This window comes from Tinamus guttatus, unplaced genomic scaffold (genome assembly GCF_059628265.1).
Source record: "Tinamus guttatus ecotype Peru unplaced genomic scaffold, ASM5962826v1 Tinamus_guttatus_pri_ptg000563l, whole genome shotgun sequence".
In the NCBI taxonomy this organism is placed as follows: Eukaryota; Metazoa; Chordata; class Aves; order Tinamiformes; family Tinamidae; genus Tinamus; species Tinamus guttatus.
The window spans coordinates 1,152,639-1,169,746 of NW_028289097.1; the positions used below are offsets into that span (position 1 = coordinate 1,152,639).

Below are 17,108 nucleotides of genomic sequence, written 5' to 3' on the forward strand. Positions count from 1 at the left end.
CCCTCCCTGGACACTTCCAAGTCCCAGCACGGCCCTTTGCTTCTCATGGAGCATGTACGGGCAGCCCGAGCACCCCAGCACAGCCCCTACCGACATTCAGTCCAGCCCTGGCCTTCCAGCAGGTCATGGAGGCCAGGGATGGACCTTCAGTAACATCTTTTTGCTGGAGCCATGACATTCCAAGCGGGAAAACCTGTTCCCCGGGGAAGGTTATGCAAGTTTTCTGACAATGGGCTGGCTTCAATCCTAGTTCAGACCCAGGGACTGGGACCTCTTCTTGCACCACAAGGCAACCCTGATGTCCTCAACTCAGTTATGTGTGGCCCATACAACTCCACCCCAGCATACTAGGAAGCATTTTTTTTTCATTGTTAGGGCTTTGGATAACTACAGATCCTCTCTCCTAACTGTCCTGCTGAATGGTAAGGGTGGACATCTAGCATGGCAGGAGATCAGGCCACCCAGCTGAGCCAGCAAGGCATTTCCTCTGGCAAATAGGAGGTGAAGCTCCAAAAGGAGGCTGGGGCTGGCCCTTGGGCACCTCCTCCCACCAGCAAGTCAAGTAGGCTGTGCCCTGTGCTTGTTGCCCTGTGCGTGCTTGGGGCCACTGCAGCTTCGGGGCCACTGCAGCTTCGGGGCCACTGATGCCTTCGGCTGGCAGCTGATCCTTGAGGTTGCCTGGTTGCTGCCAGGTTGCATGCCTACAGGAGGAGAATTTTCCCTTTGGAGACTTGCTATCTGATTATTATGGTGGATCCCAGACTGTGCCCTGAAAACCCTCATCACGGCCATCAGGAATTTGGAAGCAGAAAGGGAGACTTGGAGCAGAGTCTGTGGTCCCCCCAGTCTCCATATCCCTACCTTCCGACGAATACATGTGTGAAATGGAGGCCTGGACTTCTCCAGGCAAGACAGTGGCTCTACAGTGGGGCTGTTCTAGCCTTCCAGAAATTCCATCAAGGGAAACTGGAAGCAGTGTCATCTCCCAGAGCCAGCCAGTACAGCTGGTCCACATGACACCTTGCTTTTAAGGGCTCATCTTTCTTTTGTAACCGGTCAGCCTCTTTCAGGCGTGGAATGAGTAATTTCTACCAGTGTCAAGTCTCCTCCAGCAACAGAGAGCAGTCAGGGTGCAATATCTGAGTGCCTCTGCCAAAAATGTACCTCTGAATTTTTGCAAAGCATTCTCCCTGCTCGGGGGAAGCCACCAAAATAGCCTCACCTGGATGGTGGTGGTCTGGCTCTGTTACTTACTCACTCCAGGCATTAACAGTAATAACCTTGCTGAAGGATGTGTCTGTGCGTGTGTCATTGCTTCTACCTGAGCATCCCAGACCTAGTTCAGCCCCAAGCACAAAGGGAGGATTCCAGGGCCTTTGCTGTTGAGGGTGGATAGGAGCTGGGCTCCCTCGGGCTCCTTCCTTGCCTCCCTATGACTGTGCTAGCAGGGGAAGGCTGGTGTTGGCACGCAAGAATAGACAAGCAAGCAAAATGGCATACAAGAAGTTACAAAATAAACAAACAAACAAATAAGAATTTATTCCTTTATGATCCTAAATCAAAAGGAGGAAACCACGTGCACCTGCTGGGTGCCTGCCTGGGCTAGTGTCCCCCTCCTGTGGCTGGCACAGATCCAGTCTGTGCCCCTGTGACATTGCTTCAGTCCAGCTGAGCATCACCACCTTCCACAAGACACGTGTGCCCTACAGTGCACATTGTCACACGGGAACATCTTAATTCATGAAAAAAATAGATATATACATTCATCTGCGCCTTTCTTTTTCTTACATAAATTAGAAGCTACTTGTGGGGAAAGGCCTATTTCCAGATACAGGTGTCCAGGCTGGAAATTCAGAAAAGTCCTGTTGTCTGGAGTTCTCTCTCCTTCTGCGGGTTTTCCAGAGTTGAATGAGGCTGTGTGTTGTCTCCGTCTGCTCTTGGCTGATGCTGTACTGAAAACCTGCTTCACAGAGGGGCCTCACTCATCCCACGTGGAGAAAGCAGGGCAGTGAGCACCTTCAGCAGGTCATGAGCAGCAATGGAGGAGGACACTTCAGATAGGCCTCATAGCTGGGATGAGTCCTGTCTCGTCACAGTGGTGCTGTCCCTCTGCCCAAGCAGGAGGTGGGTACCAGTAGGATACCTGCTGGATTCTCTCCGTGCCATCTGTCGCCCAGATTTCTCTTCCCCCTTGTCTTTATCCAGACTTTGAAACAGCCAAAGTCACAGAAACTCTAGATGGAGATATAAATCCAGTGAGGGAAATAATGGTTTACAATAACCTACTGGAGCCAAAATATTAGCTTTAAATATCTCAGTGCTGGCAGTCACCAGCGTGCACATTTGTGCCCGCACAAGGGGCTGGAGTCTCACACGCTGCATGGGGCAGCAGCTTCCTGATCCAACTGTAGGCAAAGTTTCATGGCAAGGAGCCAGGTTCAAGGCTGGCCCTGTGGGGCTTGCCAGGCTCAATTCATCCAGGACCTTTACAGTTCTTTGTTCCTGTTCAACACCTCCTCCTCTTTCCAGCCACTGGAGTTCTTCCCGAATTTGTACACCAGCCGTCGCCCATCAACTCTTTCCAAGATTTCCCGTTTGTAGTAATACCTGGAGAGGATAGAGGTGGAATCAGGGCTCTGGATGCTGTAGGGGACAAGGACTGAGCTCTAGTGGATGTGACCCAGCCCCACGGGCAACGTACACCGTGGGGAGCAGGGGGAGGACACTCACCGCATGGCTCGGCTCAGCTTTTCATAGGTCATGCTGCTGTTCTTCTTCTTCTGGCCCCAGAGCTGAGCCACTGCCTCTGAGCGCAGGAACTTGAAGACACCTTCCCGACGGTCCTCCCACTTCATCAGGCCCTCGTTCAGCTCAGGGTGGATCAGGATGTCCCGGATAAACTCCCACAGATGGGTACCTCTTGGGGCTGGAGGAGAACAGACTGTTTGAGCAGGGGGAAGCTCTTGGGTTTCCCTTTACATTGGGTCCCCCTTGAGCCCAATGCCAGGGAGCATGGTCAATGGACATCATCTTCCCTCCCACCTTCCCACCCATGGAGTCAGGCCGTTCCCAGCTCCTTGCTGGGATTCACGTACAGTGTTTGCTTTTCCGGCTCTCCAGACAGTCTCTGCTCTCCTTGCTGAGTTTTCGGGGCCGTCCTCGTTTCCGCTTACCATGTTTGGTGTCCCCTTTCTTGCCCCCTGCAAAGCCATCTGTGCACACAGACAAGAGGAAACGTTATCTTCAGAGTCTCCTGGGTTGCAGCTCACACCTCCCTAGGCAGAGATATCTCTGGTCTCTTTCTTTGGAAACAAAAGCACAGGGAAGAGCTAGTGGTGGAGAGAATCAGAGGCTGAACCCACTAGAGAAGGGTCCTCATTACCTCCAGCCATCATCCCCTTCCTCTCCAGGAAAGATGCCTCTCCATCCATAGGACAGCCTGTTGTTCCTCCCCCAGACCTTGTTTCTCCCTTGCATCCCCCCTGAAAGGCGTCCAAGACACACAGAAAGCCAATGTTCTCCCTCTTTCCCTCTGTGGAGATGATTCATAAGGTCTTCTCGCTAAACCAGTGTCAAAGGAGTTGTGCTCTCGCACTGGCCCTCACAATTCCCACCTGGCCCAGCTAGAAAGCTGGAAATGGCCAGGAACAAGCTTTCATCTCTGAGCTTCCAGGCGGGAAGCGTACAACTCACCATCAGGGAAGAGCTTTGCTTCTGCAGAGTCGAGGTCAAGGTCAAGGTCACTTCCACCGGAGTCCTGGGAATTGGGGCTGTGGGACATCATGGGCCCTGGAGATAAAAGGACAGGGCTCAAACCACCAGCAGTTTTCACCTGAAGATGCATTTCCCTGGATTTCCCTTCTTATTTTCACATCAGGCCCCTATAGCTCAGTGTCTCTACAAGGTCTAGACCTGTACTGGGGCAGGATCCAATCACCCTCCCAGCTTGGTGCAAACAAGGGTAGTTTTCAGCTTCGACAGTAGGGTAAACACTGACCTGAGATATCCGAGCTGTCTGGAGACATGGCACCAGGCAAGCAGGTGAAGGCTGTGGGGAGGAACTTCATGTCCTCCAGGGAGTCCTTGGCACCGGGGTTTCCCAGCTCTAGAAGGGATGGAGAAGAAGGGTGAGTCCTGCCAGCAATATCTGGCACCTGGAGGACAAAGCCCGGCCAAAGCACTGCTCTTACCCAGATGGCTGGTATCCAGGAATGTCTCTTGGGAAGTCACATCCTCTTTTTCCAGCAAGTCAATGATCCAGTTGAGCTCATCAGAGGCTGCAGAAGGGGGTGCTTGGGATTAGCGATGCAGAGGAGAACGGCACACAGAGGGGTTTGAGCCCCGCTCAAGGAGCCCAGGTACAAGCAGTGCCTCCGCTCCCCCATGCCATCCTGGTCAGCTCCCCTCCGGGCAGCCTTCCCCACAGAGCAGCCCCCTGTACTGCCCAGGTGAGCAGGGTGGGTTCTGGGCTAGCATGCCCAGAGCCCAGCAGCCCAAAATGAGAGGGAGCACTGGGGCCACTCACTGATCTCATGCAGGCGGTCATAGAGTTCGTCCCCCAGGGGCCCAAAGATGAGGCGCATCTGGTCCCTTGTGCAGTGGCAGAGTGTGTGCCCATCCATGTTGCAGCAGGAGAAGTCGATGGAGCTCGCGTCGTACTTGTTCTTCTCCACATGGTAGCTGATCCACTCCAGCACCTGCACCTTGGTCCAGAAGTATGGGAGCTCACTGAACCACTCCGGCTTTTCTGCAAGGGATGGAGAGTGGGGTTCAGGGGCAGGGAGGCAACACCAAGGCAGGGTGCTGTGCGCTGCCTGGGTGGGGACAATCCCTGTGATGGTCATCTAGGGCACAGTAGGTCCTGTACTTGGCGCTTTACAGGGCTAACGTGCCTGACATTTCCTGCAGAATTGCCGGTCATACATGCCCTGCTCCACAGATGTTCTGGGTGACAGGATGATTTGAGGCCCTTTCCACTGCCAGGTTTAGGTGTTGTTTGCCCCATCCATATGGGATCTGCATTGCTCTGCTGGCTGTGTTGCTCTTGTCGGGTTCCCCATCCTGCAATGGTCCCACCTGCAGAGTGGGACCCTAAGCGCCAGGACCATCCTTCCAAACTGCTCCCCATCACTCATGTAGCCCTCCCAGTCTGCATCCTGGGCACGTGTCGGAGAGGGTGGAGGGGATGGGATAGCAACGATTCCCTCCTCCCCCATGTAGCCAGGGCACACTGAGCTTTGTGCCATCTTGTGTCTCCTCCAACAAGCTTTCAGCCAACACACCACTGGGGAAACTGAGGCATAGTACAAGCCATTGACTTGCCCCAGCAGGACCAAGATCTCTTCCAAGACAGCAGTATTGCCTCGTTCCTATCCTGCAGGCTGGGTTCCCATTGCTTCCTCAGGTGTCCTGCCTTATCCCTTACCTGTGCTCTCTGCTGGGGGCTGGCTGGTGGAGAGGCTCAGCCCCAGGGTGCTGTCGTCCCCGTGGTGTCCTAGCACATCCAGGGCGGGCTGCCCCTCGTCTGCCTGGTACATGGCACTGATGTAGTTAGAGAAGATGTTGCTGATCTCACAAGATCCCGCCATCAAGCTCTGTGCTGAGAGACCACAGTGAGTCCTTGGCACCGTCAAGGCCCTGGGCCTGCAGATCCCGCAGCGACGGTGCGGCCGGGCCCTCCCTCCCTCCAGATACCGCCTGTTCTCAGGTCACCGCTGCGGAAACACCCATTCCCAACACCCTGACCGTGCCCAACACCCTGCCCGTACCCAACACCCTGACCGTGCCCAACACCCTGCCCGTACCCAACACCCTGCCCGTACCCAACACCCTGCCCCTCTGGGCTGGGGCCTGAGTCACCACCACGGCAGGGCTCCTTGTGGGGCAGCTGCCCGCTCTTCCCCGGATCGGGGAGGCTCACACAGATCCCGGGGGCACAGCATCATCACGCATGCAAGAAAGTCCCTTTTTCAGTCCTCTCTGAGCTCTCTCAGAGCCAAGGTAAGCAGGTAATAAGCAAGAAGCCCTGCTATCCTTCGCAGAGGTTTGGCCCCTTTGCGGGGCTGGATGGCACGGGATGTGCAGCAGTCCGGGGCTCTCCCAGGCCCATGGAAAGTCACAGCCCGGCTCTGCGCGCTGCCAACTCCACCGGCATCGCGCTCCGCCACAGGAGGGACCGGCATCAGGAGATCAAGCGCTTGGAACCCGTCATGAAAAGCAAATGCACATCCCTGTATCTTTCTGTCCAGAAGAGCATCAAGACAGCGCTCGGCTCCCTTTGATAAGCCAGATCTTGCTGGTTGATTGAGAAAATTTGGCAGCTGGGAGAGAACCCTCAGCATCGCTGGATCATCAGCCCTCTCCCAAAAAAAAAAGGTTCAGGGCTATGACCACAAAACAGGTGTGAAGTTATGAAAAAAAAAACAAAAAACAGCAACAAAACAAACAAGCAAAACCACACAAAAAACCTGTATCCCTGGTGAGAGCAAAGATGCACAGGGAGGAAAGCAAAGCAGCCGTCCCGGGACTGGGAAAACAGGCACCGAACGGGAAAGCTTTGGTACCTTCTGTGATGGCAATCCAGGGAGCAGCAGCTAATCCACAGAGCAGCAAAGGGAGGCCCAAAAGCACCGTGCCCTGCAGCTAGTCACTACTCATGGGGGCCCTGGCCTGCAGTCTGGTGCCTATGGGCAGGCCCTGCCCTTGTCTGTCTTTTATAGCGCGTGCGGCCGTAACGCGATCTGGCAGCCTGAGGGGAATTCCAGGCTGAAACGTTCATGCTCCCAGATCCAGGTGATTTGCATAATATGAACCACCAGGTCCCAGCCCAGTTCTGCCTTGCCGGGAAATCTGGGTTGGCCAGTTTAATCATTGTCAGAGCCCTTGCCCCGTTGGTGCCCAGAATCTCACCCGCATTGACTTCTTGGGGTGTTTTCTTCACCGCTGTTTCGCTCCCTGCTGTTTGTTTGTTCCCAGCAGCAGGTTCATTCCACTCCCGTTGCCAAGAAAAAAACATCCGGAAGGGCCGAATGCCTCCCGGCAGGCCCTGGGGGTGCTGCACATCCTCTCCCTGGGGCTCTGGTTGGCAAAGGGGTGGTAGCATCCCCCTCCAGAAGCCTTGTCCAGGAGGGAAGCCCAGCCCTGGCACAAGCCCAGTGCTGGTGCTGATGCCACGTCCTCAACACCAGCTCGGCCACTCGGTGGTCAGGCACAGCTTGTCCCAAAGCAGGGAGGAAGGACTAGGTGACAAAGCTTGGCAGAGGCTGGGAGCGGGACCTAGGTGGGATCAGGCTGTCTGTGTGGACATGAAGTGGGGTCAGGCTGAATATTTCTGTTCTCTGTGTTGGGAAGGACCTTTTTTAACTGCAGGTGGCTGGGATGGGCTGCAGAGCTATGCCAGTCCATTCCCTGCCATTTCATAAGTGCCTTGGCATGGGCACACACTTAGGGATAAATGCCAAAGGGAAGGGCAGGGCTATAGGATGCATTTGAGGAATTGCTTTTCGTGGCTTCTGACTCTCTGGCTGCCGGGCAGGGGTGTTTGGGTCTCTCTCTGGATTTGGTCATGCTCTTCTTGGCCCTGCACTGTTATAGGGAAGTCTGGGCGCATCAAAGCTGATGCCTGGCACCCACTTGCCTGGAGGTGGCAACCAGCAGAGCCAGCAGCATCCACGCAACACTTGGCTGAAGCAAACCCATGCACTGTTTGAACGGGGACGAATCTGGCATCATGTAGCCATCTTTAGGTGCCCCATCTTGTTTACTTTGTAAAGGTGCCTGGAGCAAAGCCGCTTGTGTGCCTGCAGGTATGATGGACAGGATGGATCAGGCAGCACTGATGTCCCCTCTTGTCCCTGTGGCCAGTAAGGGCGCTGTGACTGCATGTCCCATCCCTCTTCTTGCATCACTTGTCCTGCCATCCTGCCAGGATCCCTGCTGCAGATCCAGGGCAGGCAGGGCCAACCTGTCATCCAGGAGGCACTAGGTCACGCCAGCTGATGAACCGCTCCAGCTTCATTCCTTCCCTGCACGGTCATGAGAGCTGGGTTTTACCTTGCCATTTGGGTTCCTGGGCACATCACTATGCCCCTGCCATCACTGCCATGGAGCAGGCACAAGCACTGGGGAACACCCTGGTGCTGGACCTGCAGAGAGCGAAGTGCAGGGTTCCTGCTGCCCCCAGGGACTTGGCTACCAGGCTGGGCTTCCAGCATCTGTGCTTAGAAACTTGCTCCTGAGGGAGCTTTTTCCACTCACTACTGAAATGCAGTGGAGCAGGAGCACCATGAGAGCTCCCTGCATTGCACTTCACATGCACCATGTGCCAAGGGAGAAGTGGGCTTAGTGTTTAGCATTTAGGATCTTCCTGCCCAGCCTGCCCACTGCTCTGGGCTCTTCTGAGGCTCTGCCCTCCCCTGGGCTCAGCCCTGGCCCTGCAGATGGGCTGTGGAGAGCAGGTCACTGCGGGGCCCCTGTTCCCTGGAGACCCTGGGACACGAGGACAGGAAAGCCAGAGGGCATGAGACTCACCTGGGACATCCCCATGCTCTCCCCAGAGCACAGGACAGCATAGCTAGTGCGTTGCTGATGGGTGTGGAGCAATTCCTGCTTAGTGGCACGTTTTAGGGCCAGGTGGCAAACTGAGTTTTTTTTTCCCAAAAAATCCTGTTATTCACCCATGCCCAGAGCGTTCTGGGTTGCAAAATGTGCTCCACTCTCTGGTGCAACGAGGGATCTGCACACTGCAGTTGTGAGCACCCATCACCCCTCCACGTCACCCTGCCATGTCATGGATCTGCACAGCTGGGAACCTGGGGAGCTAAGGGTGACCGGACCCCCTCCAGGAGCCAGGCACGACTGTCCTTGCATTGCTGTCACATCTATGGCTCTCTCACAGCCACCCCCCCCCTAATCTATGACCAGGCAATCTGGAAGATGAAACTTGGTGTTGCTCTCCCCTCTCCCAGAGGTAGATAATGCTGGGGTAAACCAGGAGGCAACAGTCTTACCCCAAGTCTCTGTCTGTCCCAGGTTTTGACAGCAACATTATGGGCCTGGAAGGGTAACATCTCATGGCAGAGCCTGATCCATCCACGGAACTTGCAGTGCAACCATCTCATGGCCAGAGCTCGTGGCTATGCCCTTCTTGTCTTCTTTCTGCTGGTCCAAGCTCCCAGGGCACCTGTAGGCAAGAGTGGAGCATGGAGCAGGGTGGTGCCAGCCCAGCCAGGCCAGGCTCTGTGTCCTGCTTCATGGAGAAAGAGAGGATGTGGATGGGAACCAGAGCTCTTCTACATGAGTGGATGACAGGAGGGTCAGCAAGAAAAGGCATCTCTGGGATACAGTGAGCGTGTTGGGTACCAAGAGGGGGAGAAATGCCACCAAAGTCACTTCTCTTACCAGGAGAGGCCCATGACAGCCCCACACCTAGCTCCATGGCAGGTCAGTCCTGAGATGAAGGCAGGGTCTGAAGGGTTCCCCATGGGGATCAGCCACACTGCCGCTGCTGCAGGATGTGCCACACATGCCAGGGGATGGCTGGCATAGAGACAACGTAGAACTGGCTGCTCCATCTGGTCTAACCAGTGGCATGGCCATCTGGGAAAGTGCCAAGGAGCCAAGGCCCTTCTGAGTACTAGGGGGTGCAGCTCGTGGCCAATCCTCCCTGCCCTGTGGTGCAGGTTTGTTGCCTGACATTTTAGGGGGAAGGGAAGAGAGGACAGCATGATGTCAACATCCATCACTTCTGTATGCTTGGTTGGAACTGTGCATCTGTATTAGGATCACCATGCACTTGGTGGCAGCAAAGATGCAACCTAGGTGACCTGACCTTCCCATCTATGCCTAAAGGACCCAGCCACAGCTCTTGGCATGGCAGGAGTCCCTTGCCCACTTCCCATTGCCATTTATCTTTCCTGTAACTTCTGCAGCAATCTGTGACCTTGGGAGCAGGTTCCACACTCCAGCCTCCTCCGCATCCCCATCTCCTCACGCATCCTATGGCTGGGTGGCCTGAAACGAGGCATCCCCATGGAGACTTTGCTGTCCCCAGCACCAGCAGCTCCACCTTGCCGCAAGGACCCAAACGCTGCAGTCCCGCAGCCGGGGCTGCCACCTGCTGGCTGTCCCCAAGGTGTAGAGCCATCAGCCATGGGCTTCCCTTGCTCTCCTGGGCCAGCAGCCATGAGGCGGTGGTGGGAGCTGGTCCTCACCCAGCTGGGCTGCTCCCCAAGATGGGACACACAGCGTGCTGCAGGTGGCCAGTGCCTTAAGAGCTTCATTCCCAGGAGGGATGCAGCGCTATCATAGCCCCCGGGATTGCCTTGTCCTAGGAAGGACAGGGCAGGGGTGTGGGCATCACCACTCTGTCCAGGAGGAGCAGGAAGCATGGAGCATCCTCCCCGCTGCAGAACATTTACCATGGACATGTCCCTGCAGACTCTGCTTCATCGGGGTGCACCAAGAGGGTGCTGAGGGCCAGCACAGCCACGGGATGCTTTGCTCTCTGGGGAGGAAGCACAGAGACAGCTGACACTTTGGCCTGGGACTGCCTGGCTTTATTCCTTCCTCTCCTCATCCCCCTTCTCACCAGGAGCGAGGTGCAGAGCCAAACTGGCCAGGGTTGCAGCCTTTCCACATCAGTCCCTCATGATTCCGGCAATCCAGCCCTATCTGTCCTGTCTGCCTCGGGCCTCTGATCATGTAAGGATGTAGGTGAAGGTCTTCATCTCACAACACCCAAGGCAAGACCAGAAAGGCTGTACCTGCAGCACTCCTCCCACCATCTCACCCAGCCTCTTCACCACGTTCATGGGAACAAGCAGGTCCCAGCTCTGCTCCATCAGTTCATTTCAACACATTTTATTTGTGAAGACAAAAAGGCAAGGAACAAACACATCCATTGGGGGAAAAAAAAACTCAAAATGAACAAACAAACAAAAAATTACATCATGAAATAACTTACTCTATTTACAAGAACACATCGAGGTATAAAATATATGTACATGCCTTGTCCTATGAACAAACCCAGACCACTGAGCTGGTCTGCCCAAGCCAACACAGAAAAAAAAGCCTTCAGAAAGTTGGCCTCTACAAAACAGCTCCAAGCAAGAAAAGGCACCTGCTTTTTGTGATACTTGTGCAGCAAGAAGGGGTCCTGGAGCTGACATTGTGACAGCTCCCCAAGCCCTCTTGCTGGGCTGGACTTGAGGTTGGTCCCAGGATGTGGGAAATGCTAAGCAGTTGGGCAGGTACCACCGGGATGTGCTTAGGAAGCAGAGCTGTTGCAGGTTGGGTGATGAGCCTCGGGGAAGGGACGAAGCCCCAGGGAAGTCAGGATTGAGCCCTGGTGGGCTGGGATTGTGCTGGACTCCCTGTTTTAGGTGGAGTAGGGGGAGCACCAAGGTGCAAAGGAGCCAGAGTCCTTGGATCCCCCTCCTCCTCTGTCAGCTGCGAGACAGTGCCAAAAAGCAGATCTGAGTCCTGTGTTCAGCAGGAGTTGTACTTGGACAACCCCTATCTAGTACAGGATTGGGGAAGAACCAGGAGATGGGCACAAGGAGCAGCACTGACTCTGCAGAGCCAAGGCCAGAGAGCAGTAGCTAAGATCCCAAAGCAACAGCTGTGCTTAGAGGTGCTGGGGGAGAAAATATACCCAGGGGGAGGCAAGACCCTCATGCTTCGACTCTTTGTATCTAGAGATGCCAAACTTGGAGATGCTAAACTTGGCACAGAAAGCAGGCCAGACAGCATCTCCAAAAGAGCTGCGCATGCAGGGAAGGAGTGCAATGCCTGGGTAGGCTCACAGTGGTTTGGGGGCCCAGGGCTTTTGGGCTCCTCAGTCATCTCCCTCCTCTCTGTGCAAAGCTCAGCCCTGGGCCTGAACAAAACTGCAGGCAGGGAATGGAGCAGGCAATTGTGTCCTGAAGGGAGAAGATCCATGGAATGAGAGAGTGCATGTGCAAAGACAGTGTCACACAGCAAATGTGTCCTTTCCACCAAGGGAAGGACATCCTGGGACAGCAGGAATCATTGCATCCTTGGCATGAACCAAGGCACCCAGGGAGAAGCAAAACATGTGAAGGCAGCTCCAAACCTTCCCCACAACGGAGAGGTTTGGCAGAGACGTGTGGAGGCCATAAAGAAAGGCATAAGTTACTCAGCAGCATAACCTCTGACCTGAGGAAACAGCCCAGCTCAGAGTGAAAGCATGAAACATCTCAGCAGCTTCCTTCCACAGGCAAACGCTCCTCACCTTCTCCCATACCCCCAAGTCTTACCTCTGGTTATCTAAGTCCATGGCCGCAGCCTGAATCTTCAGTCAGTGTCATCTCAGACTTACAAAAGAAGAAAAAAAAATGGGCACGTGTAGCTCTGGGCATATAGGAGCCATAGGGCAAGCAGTGAAGAGAGGAAGTGAAATGTTGCCACAGTCCAAGGGGCGACATTTGCTAGACCTTGTGCATGGTGGGATCTTGTGCTTCAGTGTTTGGAGGAACCTGGTTCCCCCAATTTTGTGGATCAGAGCTATGACTCCTTCCCAAACTCCATTGTGCTGTGAGAGTCAGGTTTGCTCTTCAGCCACAAGAGAATAGTGGCAGTGACCAGCAAGGATCAAAGTTTTTCCTAATTGATGTTCAATGCCTCCGAGGCAATCTGGATTCAGGTATCATTTGGGAACATGCAAGAATCAGCTGGTCTTACAGGCCAACTCAACCCAGGCTGTTCCAGACTGCTACCAAATCAGAATAGGCTCCGGAAAATTTTAGCTTGGACAGGCCCATTCAAACTGTGTGCTTTTCTTGATATTTCACAGATAAGAAGTGCTTCATTGCAGCCACCAGCAATCTGCAAAAACAGGACTACAGGCTGAGATGAGCCTGACAGAGGTCCCTTTCCATCATTCAAAAGGATAAGAGGAACCACTTCCAGGCTGCAAATCAGCACAGTAGCCAACAGCAACAATGCAGAACTCTGGCCTGCGCATTCGACCAGTACCTGGATCAAAATCTCTGGGGCTCCCACTGTAAAGGTTGGAGATAGGAGTGTTCAGAATAGCAGGTTGCATTGCCCTGCCGCGCTCTCCGTTGGGAAGCAGGGAAGGAGATGCGAGGGGTGGCTCAGAGATGCAGCATGGTGAGGCCTTGTGGGTGAGGCCATGTGTCCCCAGGACTAATTCAAGTGTCAAAATCGTAACCATCACAACAATGATAAAGAAAACCGATCCAAACACAACCCCCCACCCTACCCCATTCCCCAAAGCAAACCCAGTAATGACAACACCCAGCTTGCACCGTGAGGTAGCTAAACCAGATCAACACCCAAGAACCACTCTCCTGCATGGGAACAACCAACCCATGCAGGCAGAGACACAAACACACACACAGACTCATGGGACCACACTTGAGCCCTGCTTCAAAGACCTCCCGTTCTGACCTGCTTGAAGATGTGCTATGGTACTTGCTTTCTCCAGGTACAAGGTGAGAAACCAGCCTTGACTGGCTGGTTCCCCATTGGCTACAGTGGAAGGAGAGGCAGAGCCTCCTTTCATTTTCTCCAGGTTTGGAAGGCCGGCTGACATGGTACTGGGAATAAAAGTGTAACAAATGCTTGGCCTTTCCTAAGAGTGGCCCCTCACTCTCATGGGAGATTAAGTAAGCATCTGCAGGCTGCACACAGGAAGAAACTTGCAGTAAAGCCAAACTGGGATACCAAAGTGGGAGGAGTAGCTGCTACCCCAGAGGGCTGTGCTGCCATCCAGAGGAATCTGGTCAGACTGGACAACTGGGCAGAGAGAAACATCATGAAGCTCAGCAAGGCCAAGTGCCAGGTCCTGCACCTGGGGAGGAATAACCCCAGACACCAGCACAGGCTGGGGACTGACCTTCTGGAGAGCAGCTCTGCAGAGAGGGACCTGGGCGTCGTGGTGGACGACAAGGTGACCATGAGGCAACAGGTGCCCTCGTGGCCAGGAAGGCCAATGGGATCCTGGGGTGCATTAAGAAAAGCATCTCCAGCAGGTCGAGGGAGGGGATCCTGCCCCTCTACTCAGGCCTGGTGAGGCCACATCTGGAGTACTGTGTCCAGTTCTGGGCTCCATGGTGCAACCTGGACGTAGAGAGAGTCCAGTGCAGGGCCACAAGGATGATCAGGGGCCTGGAACATCTGCCCTATGAGGAGAGGCTGAGGGAGCTGGGCCTGTTCAGCCTGGAGAAGAGAAGGCTGAGAGGGGATCTAATCAGTGTATATAAATACCTTAAGTGAGGGAGCGAAGAGAATGGGGTCTGCCTCTCTTCATTGGTGGCCAGCGACAAGAGAAGAGGGAACGGCCACAAACTGAAGCAACAAAAGTGCCAAAGGAAATTCAGGAAAAAATTCTTAACAGTGAGGGTGCCAGAGCACTGGAACAGGCTGCCCAGAGAGGTTGTGGAGTCTCCTTCTCTGGAGATCTTCAAACCCACTTGGACACAGTCCTGTGCCACGTGCTCTAGGTGACCCTGCATGTGCAGGGGGGTTGGACTAGATGACCTCGAGAGGTCCCTTCCAAAGTCAAAGATTCCATAAAAGCCAGGGAAGGTCTGAACCAAAATCCCCCTGCAGCAGGTCCCTTCACCAACTTCAAGCAGGAAGCAACATTGAGAGGTTTTCAATCAGGCAGTAGCAGGTCTGAGAGTAGACATTAACACATCATGGTCTACCTGCACAAGTCCTGGCTACAGGCAGTCTCACACTCACACACACACACAAACACACACACCGCCAGCCAAATGAAAGTTGAATAGGCTGAGCAAAGAGCAGAGAAACCCTCTCCAAGATGCTCTGTGCCCTTGGAGGGGAACATCTCCTCGCTCCTGCTCAGCCATCTCACATCTGTGCATTATTCTGGTGGTCGCAGTACCCTGTGCCTTTTTGTTTGTCCTGCTCCCGGTTCCAGCAGCGTACCCAAACTCCAAAGTAGCTGTTCCTTCTGCTGCCTCCCTGGGTGCACCAGCATCACTTTTTCATCTGCTGGTGGCAGGAGAGATCCTGGAGCTTGCACTCAAGAACTTCAGCCTCTACGACATTAGGATCCCTCTGGCATCCATCCCTGTGTGGTGCCAGAGCCAGCTCCAGGTGCTGGAGGCTCCAGGGGCTCTCCTCACCTCCAAAGCAGCCTTCAGTTCCAGGCTGAGCAGAGCTTGGCAATTATCAAGAGAAGGCTGTTCACTGTCCTTGTCAGGATCATGACTAGAAACAAGCCATCATGCCTTCCATCAGGATGCGGCAGCGGGATTTTTTTTTTTTCCCTAAAAGACAAATAAATCCATCAAATAAATAGAGATGCTCCTGTGTTTTGGGATGCAGAAGAATTCCCACTTTCCATCTGGAATGGTTTTGAGGAGTCCTGGTGGCAAAAAGACTGGATCTGGTCTTCAAGTAAGCATCCTCGGAGAAAGCAGGGATAAAATGGTCTATGTTTTTTTAAAAAGCAATTGGGCAGGTCCTGGAGATCCCAGTTTGGCACTGGTGGGATTACATGGAGAAATCCTTAAATCAGAGTTCAAATACTGCTTCTTCCGTGACAAAATGGAAGGAAGGACATGAGAGTGCCTTTCCCAGGGTCTCCTCTGCTGTTTCATGATAAGCCCTGTCTGATACCACACAGGATGGAGGGGATGATCCAGTGGGTAATGAAAGTGCCAGTGTGAGAGGGCCTTGCTGGCCCCTTGAGCAGGTGGAAGGGAGAACAGTGGTGGCATCTTCTAGGAAACAAACTCCTGCAAAGAATCTCCCACCTCTTGCGGAAGCTGAACTGTGTGAGATCATTTGCAGGGGATGCAGAACCCACACGTTTGTCTTTCAAGCATAGGGTGAATGGGTGCAAGACCTGCATGCAATCCCTTCCTGTGCTTCAAGCACAGATGACTCGCACCTATCCTCCAGCTACACCCATGCCTTGCTGAGCATTCTCCGGCTCCAGCCTCTGCTGGAGCCCAGGCTCACATGTCCATGCATGGCTCCAATCCTGCCTCCTGGCCTCAGCTCTCGAGGAGCTAATAGGCCAAGTCCAAGCTAGTGTCCTCCCTGGACCGGGTCTCAGAGAAGAGCCTGGGGAAAAGTCACCATCCAGGCTTTGCTTCTTCACTCAGTAACTTTCTGTTTTTGCTTATATTTCCAAACTCCAAGGGGATTCAAATGTTTCAGGGACCACAGAATGCTTGCTAATACCCAAGGTGCTGAGTCTTTCCCACTGCAGCATGGAGCAGACACATGGGGAAGAGCTCAAGAGTAATGGTTCAGCTAAGTTTATGATTAGAATGTGGACATTGTGAAGGAAAGTGCAGCAAACTGGTCTTGAAGTTGTCCAGGGAAGATATTCCCAGGCTTAAGTTACTCCTTGTGTCCGTGGTTAGGGGACAGCAAAGCAGCTGAGTGAAGTAAACCAAATGCACATCTCCAACCATTAAGGCGAATGGATGCACCTGGATACCCTTAGGCAGACCTGCTACCACACTGAGTTACTCTCCCTTACACTCTGCCTACTCCAAGCTGTTGTCCTGGCCAGCAAAACCCATCGGCCTTGAGACTGAGGTGGAAACAGACTGCAGGAAGCAGCTCTGGAGCCCACAGCGACTGAAGGAGCCCTGACAACGGCAGTACGAACCCATTTGGAGCAGAAGGGAAACCAATGTCTCCAAGATGGAGCCAAGGACCTCAGCCTGGAATCCGACACCCCGGAATCCCATCAAATGTTATCGCAGGGTGAGCAAGAAGGGAGCTGAAGCACTTCCTGGTCACAGGAAAACCATCAGGATGCTGCAGCTGGAGGAAAAGGGGAGATGACAATGCCTCACCAAGCTGATTCCTCATGGAAGCTGGCAGTGCTCAAAATACCAGATGGGACATCAACCATCATGTGGGATCAGGCACAAAGAACTGCTGAACTCTTGCAGATATTAAGGTCCTAGTAGTGAGGTAGAGGGACTAAGACCTTTGCCCTCCTGTCACTTTTTCCAGTCTTTTTGCAGCTCCTAGATGGATCCAGTAGGTAACCTCCTCCCACTCCAGAGCTTCACTGTCAAGTCACTGAGAAACAAAGGTGAGAGGGATGGAGTAAATGAGGGGCAAAC

The 17,108-nt window shown here is 53.9% G+C and overlaps 2 protein-coding genes across 4 annotated transcripts in view; both read right to left on the reverse strand.

The window, feature by feature from the left end:
- Positions 1 to 2,187: 2,187 nt before the first annotated feature.
- Positions 2,188 to 6,671, reverse strand: ELF3 (E74 like ETS transcription factor 3). Of its 3 annotated transcripts, none has more exons than XM_010218124.2 (9): positions 6,564 to 6,671; positions 5,426 to 5,599; positions 4,526 to 4,747; positions 4,191 to 4,277; positions 3,998 to 4,105; positions 3,694 to 3,789; positions 3,096 to 3,212; positions 2,731 to 2,926; positions 2,188 to 2,607 (listed from the first exon to the last, which is right to left on the reverse strand). In XM_010218124.2, exons 2-9 carry the CDS (start codon positions 5,586 to 5,588, stop codon positions 2,487 to 2,489), a joined length of 1,110 nt encoding a protein of 369 aa, XP_010216426.2. In that variant the 5' UTR covers positions 5,589 to 5,599; positions 6,564 to 6,671; the 3' UTR covers positions 2,188 to 2,486. The 3 variants fall into 3 exon arrangements, with proteins under 3 accessions (XP_010216426.2, XP_088390664.1, XP_010216425.2); XM_088534538.1 differs by having other exon boundaries at positions 3,998 to 4,048; positions 5,426 to 5,594; positions 6,564 to 6,655; XM_010218123.2 differs by having other exon boundaries at positions 5,426 to 5,594; positions 6,564 to 6,655.
- A 10,297-nt stretch (positions 6,672 to 16,968) lies between these two features.
- The window catches only part of KIF21B (kinesin family member 21B), a 41,764-nt gene continuing 41,624 nt past the window's right edge, over positions 16,969 to 17,108 (reverse strand). The window contains exon 36 of the mRNA XM_088534510.1: positions 16,969 to 17,064. The gene's annotated coding sequence lies outside the window, so the exon portion shown is untranslated. The remainder of the gene's footprint in view (positions 17,065 to 17,108) is intronic.